The sequence below is a fragment of the Muscardinus avellanarius genome (genome assembly GCF_963383645.1).
Source record: "Muscardinus avellanarius genome assembly, chromosome: 10".
Classification (NCBI taxonomy): domain Eukaryota; kingdom Metazoa; phylum Chordata; class Mammalia; order Rodentia; family Gliridae; genus Muscardinus; species Muscardinus avellanarius.
In genome coordinates this window covers 14,941,357-14,961,690 of record NC_137796.1, presented here as the reverse complement: position 1 = coordinate 14,961,690, position 20,334 = coordinate 14,941,357, and the positions used below count along the sequence as shown (strand labels likewise).

The following is a 20,334-nucleotide window of genomic DNA, read 5'->3' as shown; positions in this document are numbered from 1 at the left end:
CAGGAGCCCAAGCAGCAAGGCGACTTCCGGGAGACCTTTGTTCAGACACGTGTGCAGATGGACCCCACCAGAGGGCCCGATCCTTGGGATTTCCTTTTGGGAATCTTCTCTTTTGCTTCCTGGCGATTCCTTGCCTGCTACAGTTTCATATACCACACCTTTTTTATTTTTTCCAACCCACTCAAGGAGAGGTTGTGCGCTCTACAGACGAGGAGAGGCGGGTGGATAGAAGTAGTTACTTAAACACATATGGGGCAAGACTTCCAGGTTCGGAGGCCCGGATTAAGATGCAGAGGAGCATGTGAGGTTGATGATTATATTTCGGGGAGAGTTAATTGATGGAAGGTGAAGGCAGACAAAGAACCGCTGCTTACTGCCTTCTTGAATCCCAATCAGGAATTATGATTAAAGTCGCAGCGAGACAACAGAGGCTGATGAATTGGTGTCTTTTTTTTTTCTTTTTTGCCGTCATTCACACTTGATTGACTTCAACCTTTCAAGTGCAAAAGTCTCTCTTTTCCATTATTATTCATAGCCATCTGAGTTTTTCTAATTAAAGTGTATGAAAACAATTACTGATCCGTCGTACTGAGTCTGTTAGAGGGGATGTCTGCCTTACTGTAATGCGTATAAAAAGCCCACAGTTTTCTATAATGATGTGCAGCTGAGGTGTTAGATAATTTTATTCTTTTTTACTCTGTAGGGCTTTTTTTTATTTCTCATGATTCATTTTTTATAATTCCTAAAGATCCCAGGAAAGGACTGATCCTGCAGCCACAACCGAGAAAGGAGGTTGGGGGGGAGTCTCTCTTTTCCTTTCTTTTTCTCCCCCTCTTACCCCCAACCTTGTGCTCCCCTTCGGCTGAGGACTATAAATTAATCGGTGACCTTTCACTTCTTGGATTCCCGCTGGACTCCCCAACCACACTGGTCAGAAATGCTTTCTATTAAAAAGAAAATAGATGGAATGAGTTTGGCAATCTCTCCTCCGTTCCTAATGATTCATCAACAGCCAGCCCTAACCAGCTGCTGGCGAGCGGGGCGCGGTGCGGGGGTGCAGGTGTCAGTGGGCGGGGGACGCCACGCTCACGTTCACCTGCCATGCACCTGCTCTGGGCACGCATGGGGCTCCGCAGAACCGTCTCTGGAGTGCCTGTTGCTTAATTTTTGCACCTCGTTCAGCATCTAGGTTGCTGGAAAAAGATTCTCGTACCCCTAAATGTGGTGCAGTGGGGGTTAAGTGCTGGGGGGCTGTGCTTGTAGTTATCTAGGTTTCTGCTAGTCCTTGAGCCTAATGCGGTTGATACCAGGGAGCGTGTCGGCAGCTGTTTTTGAGCAAGCTGGACCTTTAAGCTATTACAAATTAATAGTAATTCTTTAAAAATATTATTTGTTTTGATTCCTCCCCCCCAAAAAATCTAAATGTTCCAGACTTTGCAACAGAGAGAAAGATATTACTGTAGTCAAATCGTGTTTGATTGGGAAAATAATGCCTCCAAGTGGGGCTGGGCGCCGTGTGGTAACGTGGGTGAATGGTGTCTGCAGTTTCTCTTCCTGTCACCTCTGGGTCAGTCCATTTGTCAGGCTGTTATCAAATTGGAGATGATTTCTAATTCATTTGGCGCTATTATTGGCACCTAACCTTCCCACCCCATAGCAGGTAAAAGGATATTGCTTTTTTTTGTACTGGTGATTGAACCCAGGCACGCTACCACTGAGCTCTCTCTCCTCAGCCTTTCTTATTTTGAGCACGTCTCACTAAGTTCCCCAGGCTGGCCTCAAACTTGCAGTCCTCTTGCCTCAGCTCCCCGAGTTGCTGGGATGATATTGCTCCCTTTAAACAAAGAATCTTTTATCCTTGTGTGAGATACCAAGGGCTGTCTGTCACCCTATCACAAGACAAATGGTAACTTGTCAGGGTGAGCTGCTGACCACGCAATGATAACTTGTCGGGGTGAGGCCTGGAGGAGGGGTGTGAGGATCGGACCTAAAATCTTAGCTCCTCGGATTCAGGCTAACTGTGGACTAATTAGGAAGAATGGCCATGGTCCAGGTGGGGCTGCCCTGTTGGAGGATGCTGTGCCAGCTGCCCTTGATGGCCGGGGACACTGGGCCGATGTGTTCTCTGGTGTTGTATGCCTTGGGCAAAGGCTCCGAAAGAAATCCTGGTGGAAGGGAATCATGAAAGATGCATGTTTGCCACTGACTGCAATTGATATCAGCTTGTAAAGGGTTATAAAATGTTGTTTCCTGGAGTATCTGCCTGGCCCCAGCCTTCCCTTTGTTCTCCTCTCTCCTCTTTACCCTTTCCTTCACTCTTCCTCCCTCCTCTCCTTGCCTGAATACATTTTGAAAACAGTACTACAATGCTCCCTGCTTCAAGATTACAGTGTACTTTACTAGGTATGATTTAATTAGGGCCCTTATTATGTTTTCAGCAGCTTAAGGTGGGCCTTTCAACTTATCTACCTAATTGGTTGCACAAGAAGTTTCACAGCCCATGACAAAACATTGTCACTGATCAAAGTCAAAATTCTGCATAAAGGAAAAATATTAATAATAAGATTATTCTTCAAGTGTGCACTGCTAATTATGTCCAGAATGTAACCGTAGAAACACTTTTGACTGATGTGAGCTTTGTCTAATAAACATGAATCTTCAGTGAGCTATGAAAAGTGACACCTCCATCTTTACGCTGGTGAAGGCTAATTTTGCTTATTAAATAATTTCCCAACCTTTCCTATTTTTGTGCGTCTTTCCTCCCCATTGACTCTCTGGCTCCTCTGCCTCGCACTCCTCAGGTGACCACCCCTGAGATGGTGATGCCCACCAGCATGTTCCTCCCGGCGTCTGCTCCAGAGCGAGATGGGAATCCCAACTTGGAAGAGGCCGGGAAGCAGCCTGGTTAGTATCATTCATTCTGACTCCTGCGAATTGAAGCAAGATGAAACCCTGGGCCATCGTGCTCCTAGGGCGAGGGTCCAGGAGTTCTCGACAGTACTCCTAAAGCTGACCATGGCTGATTGGGAGATGAAGGTCACTGTTGCCAGCTAATTTATACTCTGGCTCAGGGTGTGTATTTGTATGTCATTTCTGCAGTTTGAGAATCAGTGGGATTGTGGCACAGCGTCCCCCTGGACTGTACAGTTAGGAAATGAATACGCAGAGAGTCAGTCAGTAGGCCCATAGACCTACCATCCCTAGCCATTAGACACTGCATCTCTGGGGACTGAGTTACTAGAGATGTGGAGCAGGTAGGCTGGTGGGGTGGAGTGGGGCAGATGCTGGGTTTGTTGTCTTTCTAGGGGCTGCCTCTGCACAGCTCCTTGAATCTTCTGGGATTGCCTTATGGTGATGTATAGAGGTGCACTTGGAAAGACCGTTGTCAGAGAGACACATCTGCTGCAGTTGTTGGTGTCAGTGGTCCTGACCAGAGGCATCCCTGGACCTGTGAAGCCATCTTTTGCCTCTTACAGACATCTAGGGTTTAAGTTAGGACAAGCTCAGCCATGATATGCCTGGCCTTCTCCCCTGTGATTTTTTTTTTTTTTTTTAGATTAGGCAGTGGACAGATGACCTGAAAAAAAAAAAAAAAAAAAAAAAACAGGGTATTTATGAGTATGATGATCTCATTGTAGAAAAATTAATTTAATGTATTTTAATAACTTGCCACATGGATGTTCATTGCTTATTCAATAGAAGTGACAGTCAAAAATTACATTATGACAAAAAATTAAATTCCTAAAAATATAATGGAAAATTTCTTATATATATGTATTTATATATAATATATATATATGTATATATATATTGGGGGGGTGGTACTGGGGTTCCTGGAAACCCTTCTACCTCCAGGCTACACTCCCAGACCTATTTTTATACTTTTTTAAATTTGGAAACAGGATCTCTTAAGCCAGCATGGCTGGCTTCGAACCTGCGCGATCCTCCTGTCTCCGCCTCCCAAGCGCGGGGATTACAAGCGTGCGCCACCACTCCTGGCTGGATGATAGTTCTTACAAATTCTCCCACAACTTAGTATAGCATTAATTCACATCTGCTGTCCTAAATGTTTATTACATAAAAGAGGAATGCCATCTAAGAGCAATAACCTTCCGTACAGTTCTTGAGAAACTATAGATCCTGAATCAAGCAATTAAATATTTTTTAGAAGATTGTTAAGAATTAACATATCCTTTTATTCATCCCTGTCCATGTGTACCCTGTTCTATATTATGCACTTTATTGGCTCTGTGGAGAGATCCTGCCAATCAGGTCAGACACTTCCTGCATGTGTGGAGCTAGCTAGGTAAATGGCTCTGGGTACCATCCTGGAAACAAGGCCTTCTTTATCTTTGGGCTTGATGTCTTTTTTTTTTTTTTTTTTTTTTTTTTAAACAGAAACCTCAGAGGACCTGGGAAAGAACATTTTGCCATCCGCAAGCACGGAGCCTAGCGGAGACCTGAAACCCTCTTGTGCTGAGCCAGGCTCTGTGAGAGAAGATTCGGGCTTCCTCTGCTGGAAGAAGGGGTGCAGCCAGGTTTTCAAAACGTCAGCCGCCCTCCAGACACACTTCAACGAGGTGCACGCCAAGAGGCCTCAGCTGCCCGTGTCGGATCGCCACGTGTACAAGTACCGCTGTAACCAGTGCAGCCTGGCCTTCAAGACCATCGAGAAGCTGCAGCTCCATTCCCAGTACCACGTGATCAGAGCCGCCACCATGTGCTGCCTCTGCCAGCGCAGTTTCCGGACTTTCCAGGCTCTGAAAAAACACCTCGAGACCAGCCACCTGGAGCTGAGCGAGGCTGACATCCAGCAGCTTTATGGCGGCCTTCTGGCCAATGGGGACCTGCTGGCCATGGGGGACCCCACTCTGGCTGACGACCACACTATAATCGTTGAAGAAGACAAGGAGGAAGAGAGCGACTTGGAGGATAAACAGAGTCCCACGGGCAGTGACTCTGGGTCGGTACAGGAAGATTCAGGCTCAGAGCCAAAGAGAGCGCTCCCTTTCCGCAAAGGCCCCAACTTTACCATGGAGAAGTTCCTAGACCCTTCTCGCCCTTACAAGTGTACTGTCTGTAAGGAATCTTTCACTCAGAAGAATATACTTCTAGTACACTATAATTCTGTCTCCCACCTGCATAAGTTAAAGAGAGCCCTCCAAGAGTCAGCTACTGGGCAGCCAGAACCCACCAGCAGCCCAGACAACAAACCCTTTAAGTGTAACACTTGTAATGTGGCCTACAGCCAGAGCTCCACTCTGGAGATCCACATGAGGTCTGTGCTGCATCAAACCAAAGCCCGGGCAGCCAAGCTGGAGGCTGCAAGCGGCAGCAGCAATGGGACCGGGCACAGCGGCAGTGTCTCCCTGAGCTCATCCACACCGAGTCCTGTGAGCACCAGTGGTACTAACACCTTTACCACCACCAACCCCGGCGGGGCCGGCATCACGCCGAGCTCCAGCTTACTGAACCAAGTGCCCGCCGAAAGTGTCACGATGCTGCCCCTGGGGAATCCTATTGGTGCCAACATCGCGTCCCCTTCAGAGCCCAAGGAGGCCAATCGGAAGAAGCTGGCGGATATGATTGCATCCAGGCAGCAGCAGCAACAGCAACAGCAACAACAGCAGCAGCAGCAGCAGCAGCAACAGCAGCAGCAGCAGCAGCAGCAGCAGCAGCAGCAGCAGCAGCAGCAGCAGCAGCAGCAGGCGCAGACACTGGCCCAAGCCCAGGCTCAAGTTCAAGCTCACCTGCAGCAGGAGCTGCAGCAGCAGGCTGCCCTGATCCAGTCTCAGCTGTTTAACCCCACCCTCCTTCCTCACTTCCCCATGACCACTGAGACACTGCTCCAGCTGCAGCAGCAGCAGCATCTCCTCTTCCCTTTCTACATCCCCAGTGCCGAGTTCCAGCTGAACCCCGAGGTGAGCTTGCCGGTGACCAGCGGGGCACTGACGCTGACAGGGACGGGCCCGGGTCTGCTGGAAGACCTGAAGGCCCAGGTTCAGATCCCGCAGCAGAGCCACCAGCAGATCCTGCAGCAGCAGCAACAGCAGCAGCAGCAGCAGCAGCAGCAACAACAGCAAGGTCAGCTCTCCCTGTCCCAGAGCCACTCTGCTCTCCTTCAGACCAGCCAGCTCCCTGAAAAGAAAAGCAAATCAGCCATCAAAGACAAGGAGAAGGAAAGCCAGAGAGACAGGGAGGGTGTGGAAGGGGGAGAGGGCAACGCGGGACCAAAGGAGCTGCTGCCAGACGCTTTAAAGGCCAAAGAGAAGAAAGACTTGGCACCGGGGGGCAGCTCCGAGGCATCCCTGCTCCCTCCGCGCATCGCCTCGGATGCCAGGGGCAACGCCACCAAGGCCCTGCTGGAGAACTTTGGCTTCGAGCTGGTCATCCAGTACAACGAGAACAAGCAGAAGGTGCAGAAGAAGAACGGGAAGACTGAGCAGGGCGAGAACCTGGAGAAGCTGGAGTGTGACTCCTGCGGCAAGATGTTCTCCAACATCCTGATCCTCAAGAGTCATCAGGAGCACGTGCACCAGAACTACTTCCCCTTCAAACAGCTCGAGAGGTTTGCCAAGCAGTACCGAGAGCACTATGATAAACTGTACCCCCTGAGGCCCCAGACCCCGGAGCCGCCGCCGCCCCCGCCCCCGCCGCCCCCGCCCGCGGCGCCGCCCCAGCCCGCTTCCACACCGGCCATCCCCGCGTCGGCGCCCCCCATCACTTCGCCCACCATCGCCCCGGCCCAGCCATCGGTGCCGCTCACCCAGCTCTCCATGCCGATGGAGCTGCCCATCTTCTCGCCGCTGATGATGCAGACGATGCCCCTGCAGACCCTGCCTGCTCAGCTGCCCCCTCAGCTTGGCCCAGTGGAGCCTCTGCCCGCGGACCTGGCCCAGCTGTACCAGCATCAGCTGAACCCCACCCTGCTCCAGCAGCAGAACAAGAGGCCCCGCACCAGGATCACGGACGACCAGCTCCGAGTGCTCCGGCAGTATTTTGACATTAACAACTCCCCCAGTGAGGAGCAGATCAAAGAGATGGCAGACAAGTCCGGTTTGCCCCAGAAAGTGATCAAGCACTGGTTCAGGAACACCCTCTTCAAAGAGCGGCAGCGCAACAAGGACTCCCCGTACAATTTCAGCAACCCGCCCATCACCAGCCTGGAGGAGCTCAAGATCGACTCCCGGCCGCCGTCCCCGGAACCGCAGAAGCAGGAGTACTGGGGTAGCAAGAGGTCTTCCAGAACAAGGTTTACCGACTACCAGCTGAGAGTGCTCCAGGATTTCTTTGATGCCAATGCCTACCCAAAGGACGATGAATTCGAGCAACTCTCTAATTTGCTGAACCTCCCGACCCGAGTCATTGTGGTGTGGTTTCAGAACGCCCGGCAGAAGGCCAGGAAGAATTACGAGAATCAGGGAGAGGGCAAAGATGGAGAGCGCCGCGAGCTGACGAACGACAGATACATCCGCACGAGCAACCTCAACTACCAGTGCAAGAAGTGCAGCCTGGTGTTCCAGCGCATCTTTGATCTCATCAAGCACCAGAAGAAGCTGTGTTACAAGGACGAGGACGAGGAGGGGCAGGACGACAGCCAAAACGAGGACTCCATGGACGCCATGGAGCTCCTCACCCCCACCAGCTCCTCCTGCAGCACCCCCATGCCCTCGCAGGCCTACAGCGCCCCGGCCCCGTCAGCCAACGCGGCTCCCTCCGCGTTCCTGCAGCTCGCGGCCGAGGCCGACGAACTGGCCACCTTCAGTTCGAAAGCCGAGGCGAGCGATGAGAAGCCAAAGCAGGCTGAACCTCCCAGCGCCCAGCCAAACCAAACCCAAGAGAGGCAAGGGCCGCCAAAGCCGGAGCCGCAGCAGCCAGACCAGCCCGAGCAGAAGGCGGGCGCCCCCCAGCAGAAGCTCCCCCAGCTGGCTGCCCCGCCCGCCCTGCCGCAGCCCCCTCCGCAGGCGCCCCCTCCGCAGTGCCCCTTGCCCCAGTCGAGCCCCAGCCCTTCGCAGCTCTCCCACCTGCCCCTCAAGCCCCTGCACACGTCGACGCCTCAGCAGCTGGCAAACCTACCTCCTCAGCTCATCCCCTACCAGTGCGACCAGTGCAAGCTGGCCTTCCCATCCTTCGAGCACTGGCAGGAGCATCAGCAGCTCCACTTCCTGAGCGCGCAGAACCAGTTCATCCACCCCCAGTTCCTGGACAGGTCGCTGGACATGCCTTTCATGCTCTTCGACCCCAGTAACCCGCTCCTGGCCAGCCAGCTGCTCTCCGGGGCCATCCCTCAGATCCCGGCCAGCGCGGCCACTTCTCCGTCCACGCCCACCTCCACGATGAACACCCTCAAGAGGAAGCTGGAGGAGAAGGCCAGCGCCAGCCCTGGCGAGAACGACAGCGGGACGGGCGGGGAAGAGCCGCAGAGGGACAAGCGCCTGCGGACGACCATCACGCCCGAGCAGCTGGAAATCCTCTACCAAAAGTACCTACTGGACTCGAACCCGACGCGGAAGATGCTGGATCACATCGCGCACGAGGTGGGCTTGAAGAAACGTGTGGTGCAGGTCTGGTTTCAGAACACCAGGGCTCGGGAGAGGAAGGGGCAGTTCCGGGCTGTGGGCCCGGCCCAGGCCCACAGGCGGTGCCCCTTTTGCCGAGCGCTCTTCAAGGCCAAGACCGCCCTCGAGGCTCACATCCGGTCTCGCCACTGGCACGAGGCCAAGAGAGCCGGCTACAACCTGACTCTGTCCGCGATGCTCTTAGACTGCGACGGGGGCCTCCAGATGAAAGGAGATATTTTTGATGGAGCTAGCTTTTCCCACCTACCCCCGAGCAGCAGCGACGGCCAGGGAGTGCCCCTCTCCCCCGTGAGTAAGACCATGGAGCTGTCCCCCAGAACTCTCCTCAGCCCTTCCTCCATCAAGGTGGAAGGATTCGAAGACTTCGAAAGTCCTTCCACGTCCTCCGTCAACCTAAACTTCGACCAGACGAAGCTGGACAACGATGACTGCTCCTCTGTCAACACAGCGATCACCGACACCACGACGGGGGATGAGGGCAACGCGGATAATGACAGCACGACCGGGATGGCACCCGAAACCAAATCTTCCTCTGCGCCCAGTGAAGGGCTGACCAAAGCCGCCATGATGGCGATGTCTGAGTACGAAGACCGGTTGTCATCTGGCCTGGTCAGCCCAGCCCCGAGCTTTTACAGCAAGGAATACGACAACGAAGGGACAGTGGACTACAGCGAGACCTCGAGCCTCGCGGACCCCTGCTCCCCGAGTCCTGGCGCCAGTGGGTCCGCGGGCAAATCGGGTGACAGCGGGGATCGGCCCGGGCAGAAGCGTTTCCGCACTCAAATGACCAATCTGCAGCTGAAGGTCCTCAAGTCGTGCTTCAATGACTATAGGACGCCCACTATGCTCGAGTGTGAGGTCCTGGGCAATGACATTGGACTGCCAAAGAGAGTTGTTCAGGTCTGGTTCCAGAATGCCCGGGCAAAAGAAAAGAAGTCCAAGTTAAGCATGGCCAAGCATTTTGGTATAAACCAAACAAGTTACGAGGGACCCAAAACGGAGTGCACTTTGTGTAGCATCAAGTACAGCGCTCGGCTGTCTGTACGTGACCATATCTTTTCCCAACAGCATATCTCCAAAGTTAAAGACACCATCGGAAGCCAGCTGGACAAGGAGAAAGAGTATTTTGACCCGGCCACTGTCCGTCAGCTGATGGCTCAACAAGAGCTGGACCGGATTAAAAAGGCCAATGAGGTCCTTGGACTGGCAGCCCAGCAGCAAGGGATGTTTGACAACGCCCCGCTGCAGGCTCTTAACCTTCCCGCCGCCTACCCGGCACTCCAGGGCATTCCTCCGGTGTTGCTTCCTGGTCTCAACAGCCCCTCCTTGCCAGGCTTTACTCCATCCAACACAGGTGGGTTCTGTTCGAGGGGATTCTTTTCAGTATTAAGTAGTTGCTTTGTCAGTACATTTTTTATGGGCTGACGGCCAAACCCTCCGCGGGCGGGACAAGTAGGAAGCTTCCATTTCAATTTCTCTAAAGACAAGAAGACTACAGCTCTCCTCTGCCGAGCCTCCCCAGTGCTGGTGTAGACACAGGTCCTTTGTCTTTCTAGCGCAGGCATGGGAGCTCCGGGTTGGGACAGTCTCCTCTGAAACCATTCTTGGGTCCTGTGTTCGGTCGCGCAGTCAGATTATGTGCTATCGGGAAGAGCTTCACATGCTATTCCTAGGGAATTTTCAAGAAAGAGATTTCCATCATAGACTCTTCTGTTCGGTCCTTGTGGAAATGCCACTGTCATCTAGGTATTTGCTACAAATATAACACACTGAATGTCCTAGCTAATTCTAGCTCATACCCTCTGGGAACCCGCCCAAGGGAACTGAAGTCAACTCTTTGCCCTCACCTGGGGTGCCTGCCATTTTTTTGAGAGAGCTATTGTTGCAGACCAGCCATCGGAAGCCGCTCTTATTTGGTGGACCCTTACTGTTGGGGTTCTCTTTCAGCCAGAACAGTTGTGGCTGTTTGTTTCCAAGGCGATACCTTTCTGTGTCCACGCACAACCATGACTCGTGCCTTGACTGGGAAATGCAGGTCTCAGTTTTGACATGTTTGTGCTCGTCTTCCAGACAGAAACACTCATTCACACCTGAGAGATATTCTCAGTCACCCCTTTGTTTCCTTTTGCCCAGCTCTTCTTCCTCCCTCCCGAGATTCATTTACAGTCATAAATACTTGCTACTTCCACATTCTCACTTGATAGGAAGTCTTGCCGTTCTTTCTCTTTACCTCCGTTTCTCCTCCTCTGTGCTCACCCATCTTCTTTGGACCTAGGTGTCTGTCCTAAATTGGACCTTCTCCTCCAGAGTCCTGTGAGGATTCAGCACAGGTCAGCCAGTCCCCCCGTCGGCCTTCGGGCTCAGCAGAGGACAGCCCCTCAGAGTGCCCCGCTGCCTTCAGAATGTACCCCTGTCCCCAAGGACTCGCTGGCTCCGCTGCTTCCCAGAGCAGTCCCTGCTTCTGGCTGAATGAATTCCAAGTTTTACAGTTTAGCCAATGTTTGCTAGAACGGGAGGCCACTGAATCACTGGCCCCAGTTTCTTATCCAAAGAGAACAAGAAAAGAAAGCATTAAGACATAGAAGTTGTTGCCTCTCTGTGTTGGCAAGTAAGGCCACAGACGGTGCTAAAGCCCGCTAGACATCAGCCAGGAAAGAAGCTATGGCAGGTGGCCAACACTGCATTCTCCTTGAAGCCCCGGGGCTCAGGAAAGCCCACAGCAGCATAACAATGTGAACAGCGGCAGCAACAACAAAAAGGAATCAGAATGTCTGATCTATTCCCCTTGTTTTACAGATGAGAAAACTGAGGCCTAGAGAGGTCAAGACCATTCAGGAAGCTAGGGTAGGAGCCAAAGCTCCCACCCAGGCCTCTGGGCTCCTAGAGCCCTGTGTTTCTTCCACCACACCCAGTATGAGCCAGTCAATAGGTATACGCTCAGTGCTGCCTAGGTCCTGACCACAGAGAGCCGACTCCACATAGAAAGCCCTGCCTTTAATCAGCCATCCCAGGCAGTCAGATGTGCCCCAGTACTGTAGCTCTCCACAGCACCAGATCTGGAACGGGAAGGAAGGAGCTTGTGTTTATTAAGCACTTATGCTATGTCAGGCCCGGTGCTAAGCTCTGTCCATGTGGCCTTTCATTCCATCCCTGTAACCGTCTCTTGTGGAAAGCCGAGGTTCCAACGAGGTCGCCTCGGGGACCCAAGGTCACACATCCAGTGTGAGCTGGCCACAGTCCACACCGGCTCAGTCTGGCGCCAGAGGCCTGTGACTAAGTCTCGGGGTGATAAATATCGTGACCGGTTCTGATCTTACAGATCAGAAAACCCAGGTCACTGAATTATCATGAGAGTGTATGGAGCTACTGTGTCTAGTGTATCTTGCTGGTGCAAGACGGCAAAGAGCGGGGGTCCAGCGAATGTTTCTTGAAATCTGGATCTCTTACATAGACTGTCAGTTGAACACGTGCACGGTCAGTGTAAGGCCTTTGACCTGAGTCTTTCTCTTAAAAGCCTGAAGCCACAGGGATATCTAGATATTCCTTCCTGCCCTACAGATCTTTTAGAGCAGGCCGGCTGCCCGGTGGTAGACAGAAAGAGCCATGTCCTGAGTTTAGAACTCATAATCCACTCTGCCAGTGCAACCAACAAGCATTGCAATTTTTCTAGTACTGCCAGTGGCTTCTCTCAGGTTTTAGTCTCTCGTGTGTGTTGAGGAAACTGGGGAGTTACTTTCAGCCATCCTTTTCTGCTGTCTGGGAGAATACGTTATGTAACTGTGGAAGCTTCCTCCTTGCCTGTCCAACACTAATGGGTGCTTTCTTGGGATTGGCAACTTGAACCAACCTTGTTCTTTTTGTTTGAAATATGAAGATTCCAATTAACACAGTACTTCCCTAGCTAGAAAGGAACATAGTCTTCACCCAGGTCTGGGCTTTGAAGTGTTTTTTATTTATTTATTTATCTCATGAGGACAGTGTTGGCCATAGAACCCTACCCTACCCCAGCTTTCTGGCAGAAGGTGATCCTGATGAAATACCGAGGAGTCATGAGATTTTTGACATTTTGATGTCCTCCAAAGCGAAGGGATGTGTTCTGCAGTTTCTCAGGTGTGATGAATGTGGAGGTACTCCAGGAGCCATGGCCTGTGCGCTACCAGACTCCTGTCTTTTCTCAGCATCTCAGTGCCCAGAACGCTCTGCCCTTCCCTACCCCACACCACCTTCCTCACCACCTAGCTAGTCTTAATGTACCTCAAGCTTGGTGTGCCATCAACAGCAACACCGTCACCCTGGCCCTGAAGACATGGTCTGGGAGATGGTTGGGTATCAGGAAGAACACACTAGGCTCTGGGCTGAGCATGATTGAAGATGGGACTGCACTCCCTGTGGGCCTGGTATCCTGGTAAGAGAACCTCCAGCACCCATTGATGCATGCAAAGTGCCTTAGCACTTTGCACTGGTTATTTATTTATTTATTTATTTATGGTACTGGGGTTGGAACCTAGGGGCATTCTACCTCCGAACTATACCCCCAGCCCTATTTTTTATTATTATTTATTTATTTATTTATTTTTGCAGTACTGGGGATGGAACCCAGGGGCATTCTACCTCTGAACTACACCCCCAGCCCTATTTTTTTCTTCTCTTTTCTTTTCTTTTTTTGTGGTACTGGGGTTCCTGGAAACCCTTGTGCCTCAGATTATACTCCCAGACCTATTTTTTATACTTTTTTAAAATTTGGAAACAAGGTCTCGTAAACCAGCGCAGCTGGCTTCGAACCTGTGCGATCCTCCTGTCTCCGCCTCCCAAGCGCGGGGATTACAAGCGTGTGCCACCACGCCCGGCCATTCTTTATTTTTCTAAGACAAGGTCTCAGTGAGTTGCAGAGGGCCTCACTAAGTAGCTGAGGCTCTGTGAACACATTCCTCCCTTCTCAGCCTCCCAAGCACTGGGATTACAAGCCTGGGCCGCCGTGCCCAGCTGGGCTGTTCTATTTGTGACGCGGCTTTGCTCCTCTTCCTGTGGCGGCTTCTCAGGCATCTGCCACCCCGGCCCTCCTGTGCATGGTCCTCATGGGGGCAGGAGGAGGCGGTGGTCGTCCAGACTCTGAGCAGATGAGCAGAGCCAAGGCGCAGAGCCGTTCTCCCAAATGGGCTGCTTTCCTTCCTTCCTGGAGGCCCGCCCTCTGTGCTCAGCATTCATCTTCTCTGCCCTCCTAAAGCATCCACCTGTGTATTCTGCTGCAGCTTGGAGGTCAGAGAGGAGGAGCCTGGTCAGTGGGTTCAGCCTGGGTCCTGGCCACACGTCTTGCTTTGGCTTCCTCTCCAGACAACACCTGGTGGGGCCTCCAGGCAGTACTGCTTCTGCAGAGCTTTGATGGAGGCCTCTGTTGTGAGCCCCAGCTGGGAAGCAGCTAGTTGGGGGGCCTCTGGGCAGAGTAGAGGAGGCCTGGCGTGCCCGGTAAGGGAACCGGGAGCTGGTGGTGTGGCACCGAGGAAGGTGCTGGAAGTCACTTACCTGAAAGGGGAAACACGGGAGCTGGCCCTAGATGGGGCCCTGGCTCTCCAACCCTGGCCGGGAGCTCTTCTTGTTGACACTCTTGGTTTGGAGAGGTCAAGTTTAAAACTTGACATCCAAGGCTTACTCGGAGCAGTGACCTCCAGATGTCTTGAGGTCGGAGGGCTCGGGCCCCAGCCGGCACCCTAGACTGACCTGTGTGTTCTCTTTCTGTCTCCCTTCCTTTCAGCTTTAACATCTCCTAAACCGAACTTGATGGGTCTGCCCAGCACAACGGTTCCTTCCCCTGGCCTCCCCACATCTGGATTACCAAATAAACCGTCCTCAGCCTCGCTGAGCTCCCCGACCCCAGCACAAGCCACCATGGCGTTGGCCCCTCAGCAGCCCCCTGTACCCCAGCAGCAGCAGCAGCAGCAGCAGCAGCCCCCGCCGCCAGCGGCCCAGCCGCCACCCACGCCACAGCTCCCGCTGCAGCAGCAGCAGCAGCGCAAGGACAAAGACGGTGAGAAAGGAAAGGAGAAAGAGAAGGCACACAAAGGGAAGGGGGAACCCCTGCCCGTCCCCAAGAAGGAGAAAGGCGAGGCCCCTGCCTCGGCCGCAGCCACACTCCCGGCCCCGCTGCCCGCCATGGAGTACGCGGTGGACACCGCCCAGCTCCAGGCCCTGCAGGCCGCCTTGACTTCAGACCCCACCGCGCTGCTCACAAGCCAGTTCCTTCCTTACTTTGTACCAGGCTTTTCTCCTTACTACGCCCCCCAGATCCCTGGCGCCCTGCAGAGCGGGTACCTGCAGCCCATGTACGGCATGGAAGGCCTGTTCCCCTACAGCCCCGCCCTGTCGCAGGCGCTGATGGGGCTGTCCCCGGGCTCCCTGCTGCAGCAGTACCAGCAATACCAGCAGAGCCTGCAGGAGGCCATCCAGCAGCAGCAGCAGCAGCAGCAGCGGCAAGTCCAGCAGCAGCCAAAAGTCCAGCCGCCGCCGCAGCCGCAGCCGCCGCCACCGCCGCAGCCCAAAGCAAGCCAAACCCCAGTCCCCCAGGGGGCTGCTTCCCCAGACAAAGACCCTGCCAAAGAATCCCCCAAACCAGAAGAGCAGAAAAACGCCCCCCGCGAGGTGTCCCCCCTCCTGCCGAAACCCCCCGAAGAGCCAGAAGCAGAAAGCGACAGCGCGGACTCCCTCTGCGACCCCTTCATCGTTCCAAAGGTGCAGTACAAGTTGGTCTGCCGCAAGTGCCAGGCGGGCTTCGGCGACGAGGAGGCGGCCCGGAGCCACCTGCAGGCCCTCTGCTTCTTCGGCCAGCCGGTGGCGAACCTGCAGGAGATGGTGCTCCACGTGCCCGCCGGGGGCGGCGGCGGCCCGTACCACTGCCTGGCCTGCGAGAGCGCGCTCTGCGGGGAGGAGGCGCTCGGTCAACATCTCGAGTCGGCCTTGCACAAACACAGAACAATCACGAGAGCAGCAAGAAACGCCAAAGAGCACCCTAGTTTATTACCTCACTCTGCCTGCTTCCCCGATCCTAGCACCGCATCTACCTCGCAGTCTGCCGCTCACTCAAAGGACAGCGCCCCCTCCGCGCCCGCTTCCCCCCTCGCCCCCAGGAAGCCCTGGCCGCCCGCCGGGCCCCGGGCCCCCGGCCCGGCCCCCGCCCCGCCCCTGCCCTCATCTTCAACGGTTACCTCAAGTTCATGCAGCACCTCAGGGGTCCCGCCCTCGATGCCAACAGACGACTATTCGGAGGGGTCTGACTCGGATCTCAGCCAAAAGTCCGACGGACCGGCGAGCCCGGTGGAGGGTCCCAAAGGCCCCAGCTGCCCCAAGGACAGTGGTCTGACCAGTGTAGGAACGGACACCTTCAGATTGTAAGCTTTGAAGATGAACAATACAAATGAATTTAAATAAATAAAAAAGATTAATAACAAACCGATTTCAAAAAAAAAATAGACTAACTGCAATTCCAAAGCTTCTAACCAAAAAAGAAAAAAAACCACAAAAAACAAAAAAACAGACAAACAGAAAAAAAAAACCCAACAAAAAAAGGAAAAAAAAAAAGAAAAAGCGTGGGTTGTTTTCCCATATACCTATCTATGCCGGTGATTTACATTCTTGTCTTTTCTCTTTTTTTTTTGTTTTGTTTTTTTTAAATATTAAAAAGCAAACAAAAACAAAAATCCCTAACCCTGTTACATTGTGTCCTTTTGAAGGTACTATTGGTCTGGGAAAAAGAAGTCCGCAGGGCCTCCCTAATGTCTTTGGAGCTAAACCCCTTGTATATTGTCCCTTTTCAATGACCGCCCCCCTCGAGAGCACAGAGGAGCCGGCACGCTGTATGGGAAAGCAGTCCGCCTTGTTACGGTTTTAAATTCCTTGCTATCTTAGCATTCAGATACCAATGGCTTGCTAAAGGAAAAAAGAAGAAATGTAATGTCTTTTTATTCTCAGGTCAATCGCTCACACTTTGTTCTGTTTTCAGAATCATTGTTTTATATATATTATTTTTTCAGTTTTTTTTTTGTTCCAGAAAAGATTTTTTTTTGTTGTTCTCTTTTGTTAATTTAAAAAAAAAAAAACAGGCAGAAAGTATTTGAGAAAAAAAAACACAATGTGAACTGCTTTAGCTTTCTGGGGATTTTTTAAGGATAGCTTTTCTGCTGAAGCCAATTTCAAGGGGAAAAGTTAAGCACTCCCACTTTCAGAAAAAAAAGAAAAACAGAAAAAAAAACCCACACACACAAAGAGTGTTGAGGACTTGTAGCTTAAAAAAAAAATAAGTTTTAAAAACTGACTTTCTGTATTTATGATAGATAATGACCATTTTTGGTGTTGAGTAGATTGTTGCATTGGAAATGAACTGAAGCAGTATGGTAGATTTAAAAGGAAAAAAAAAAAAACCCTTTGTGTACATTTAGCTTTTTGTATGGTCCAGCTGACAGCTCCTCCTTTGATGTCGTCTTGTTCCTTCCTAGCAGGTAGATTACAATCCGTTGATTCCCGAAGCCCTCCCCCAGTCCCTCAATTCCACTTTCTCTGTCCTACCCCAGCTCCCATCCTGTACTCTCCCACTTAAGGTAGCTGCCTTCGTTTCTTCGAGGGTAGCTGCAGAATTATTTTATAAAGCTAAAGAAAGAATTTCAAAGGATGCTAGGGGTCATTAGGATCCTCACAGATTATTTTTGGTTGGGGAGTTGAAACTTTTTAAAGACATATAATTCTAGTTACCAATGTCTGGTAGCCTTGTGCATTTTTTTTTTTAATTTATCCTCCTTGCGGCTTTTCTTTGTACCCCATTCTTTTCCTCCTCGTTTGATAGATACGTCGAATATTCTTTTCCTAAACTAAAGCATTTGTTTCAGTTTGTGTAATTGGGCTGTGTGCTTTATTAAAAAAAAAAAAAAAGTTTTGGGTTAGGGGATTTTGTTTTGGTACTTGTGTTTTTCCTTTCCTCTCTCAGAAAAAGAAATTTCATGCTTTAAATAAAATCCAAAGACACGCCCTTTCGCTGCTGATGCAGAAAAAAGGGAAAGGGTTCTTGTTACTTGAGAATTTGTTTCTGATTTAAACAAACAAGACTTAGTTTAATAAAAGAAAGAGTAAAACAAAAGATTCCCAGGTTGTGATGTGCTTCCTCTGCAAACAGAGAGGCCACCGTTAGTGACAATTCCATATACCAAAAGACACGTTTTTTTACTTCAGAGTTTTGACCTTGTGTTAGGCAGTCTGAGCGGCGAGTGAGCCAGAGCGCAGCCAACAGAGAAGCAGATAGCAATGTACAGAAAGCAAAAATAAAAAAAGAAGGCGTACGGGAGGCACTTGTTTATGTTAATACCCATATTCCTAAAACACACAACAAAATGCACACACACACACACACACACACACACACACACACACATACACACACGCATACCCTTTTTTATCTTAGAAAAACGGTCTGAACTTTCAAAGGAAAACTTTGTGCTGCTAACATGTAGATTTTGGAGACAAATAGATGCTTTGCTGTTTCACTTTTTGTAGCCAAACATCAACAGACACAATCTCCCCTTGTACCCAAAGTGTGAACCCCGTTCCTCCTTCATTCTCTTCCTTATGTTTCAAAAGGGAACTTTGAAGACTGTGAATACAGGTTCCATTGGTCACCTTCGGGCTTCTCTTCCCAGTGCGGAAGCCACTCATCAAAGACTGGAGCATTCCTAGATCTGAAAACGGATTTCTTTCTTTCTTCACTTTTTTTTTTTTTTCTTTTTTAGCCGGGACTATTTTTATGAATTTGTTTTTAGTTGATAAAAGAGTAGGTCCTGAACTGTTGTACATATTTCTAACTAGGCTGATGCACAGTGCAAATTTCTTTTTAATTTTTTTAAGTACAAAGACTAAAGAATACCATCTTAACTATTCATATCAGTATCCAGTTGTAGCATAAGGTGTCAAAAACAAGTACGCAAAATGTTTGCTGTCTTAACGAGCTATTTCCTTTTAACAAGAATTCTTGTATTTCTCCCTTGTTTGAGATGAACATTTTTAAATTTTAAAGTTGTACAGTTTTTTGTTTTCCATTATTTTATCTTGTTTGTAACTCTATGAAATATATATATATATTTTTTGCCATTTAACTGTTGTATGTTACTCTGTGTCTGTATCATAGAAAAAAAAAAACGTTTTTGTTTTTGGTTCTCTGTGTGATACCAATTAACAACTTAACACTAGCTTTACCTGTCAAATTCTGCTAGGTTTTCTCTAAAAACTGTTTTTTAAAATGATATTGCTTGGTAATAGTGCAATTTCTCTCCTTTTCCCTCCCCCCTCAACTTCAAGTTCCTTTGGAATTTTGCCACCCCTTCCTTTCCCAGTGTTTTTGTTTTTTGTTTTGTTTTTCTTTTTTTAAGCTACGATGCCATCCTCCCTCTGAGGCAGAGCAAGTGTTGAGACTGTGTTCTGTTTGTCTGTTATGCCACGCCTGGGCTGTGGGTGTGCCTGGCAGCCAGAGGTGGTTGGCGAGGTCGGCTGAGCAGCCTTCCACGCACCGTGTTCCTGGGTGGGTTGTGCCGTTGTGTCTGGAGTGGGTTCTGCGCTCTCTGCTCTCCCCCACGACCGCACCACCCACGCACACGCTCCCTCAGAAAGGAAAAAGGAATTCTCAGCACTAACCCGGAAGTAGCAAAGCAGTCAGTGAGGGTAAAAATTAGAAGTCTGTGGGCTGCCAGCCACAGTGGCTACGACCCGTGTCATTTACAGAGGAGGAACTCACTACAGTGCCCAGCTGTTGAGATGGATCTCACTCGGGAACCTGCCCCCGTCCGCTGTGTAGAAGGGAGCTGTGTAGGATATCTCAACTCACTTCTTAAATTAGTTCCTAACCTCCATCGGCACTTCGCTTTTTGGTTGCTTTTTGTTTTTGTTTTTGTTTTTTTTTTTGTTGTTGTTGTTGTTATTTCTCAAATACTCCACAGTGTGGGTTGCTGGTAGACACCATTTAGTCATAGCACCAGCCTGACCTACAGAATGGGAGGTATTCCATCCATCTTTTCTCCATCCTTCCAAACAGAAGTAAAAAGGAAAACACATACACACACATAAAAGTTTAATATCTCTAGGAAGTTTTTTTTTTTAATTAAGAGCTATTTAAAGAGATGAATGTGGCCAAAGTTTTACACAATTGAAAATAAAGTAAAACAGATGGCATGCGTTGAAACCTGAGTTTATCAGGCATGGCAGGAAGTTGCAGGAGAGGCAGCGGCCCAAGCCAGTGCACTTGATGTTCATGGACATATATTTTTTTTAAATAATAAATTAAAACATTTTAAATAGAAGCATAAATTGAGTTGGTTGGTTGTTGGCGCTGAGATACTGCCCACTGTGAAACAAAGCTTTGACTAGTTTTTTTGTTTGTCTATTTACTTTTTTCAGGGGGGGAGGGGGGCAGGCTTGGGTAGGAAAGAAAGCATAAATAAACGTGGCCCTGAGGTGAAGAGGTATATGAACAGCCTTTGCAATGTACAAAAACAAACAAAAAAAAAAACAAAAAATACAAAAAAAATAGAGCAAGTGAAACCAAAAATGATGTTCTTGGTGTTTTTCTATAATGTAGTCTTGTTAGCTTTTTTGTTACTGTAACGATGCTGATCTTGAACTGAACCAAAATACACGGAGACTAACAGAACCACGTGGAACTTTCAAACTGAGAAAAAAAATTTGTCACAAAAACCTTGTTGTCATAGTTAAGTTGATTGTAGATGGTAAT

At 50.3% G+C, this 20,334-nt stretch overlaps 1 protein-coding gene across 1 annotated transcript in view; it reads left to right on the top strand.

The window, feature by feature from the left end:
• The window catches only part of ZFHX3 (zinc finger homeobox 3), a gene marked incomplete at both ends in the record, with an annotated part of 173,783 nt that extends 157,821 nt beyond the window's left edge, over window positions 1-15,962 (top strand). The window contains 3 exons of the mRNA XM_080702166.1: window positions 2,802-2,904; window positions 4,399-9,933; window positions 14,329-15,962. Coding sequence (XP_080558292.1) covers window positions 2,802-2,904; window positions 4,399-9,933; window positions 14,329-15,962 — 7,272 coding nt within the window. The remainder of the gene's footprint in view (window positions 1-2,801; window positions 2,905-4,398; window positions 9,934-14,328) is intronic.
• Between the last annotated feature and the right edge of the window lie 4,372 nt (window positions 15,963-20,334).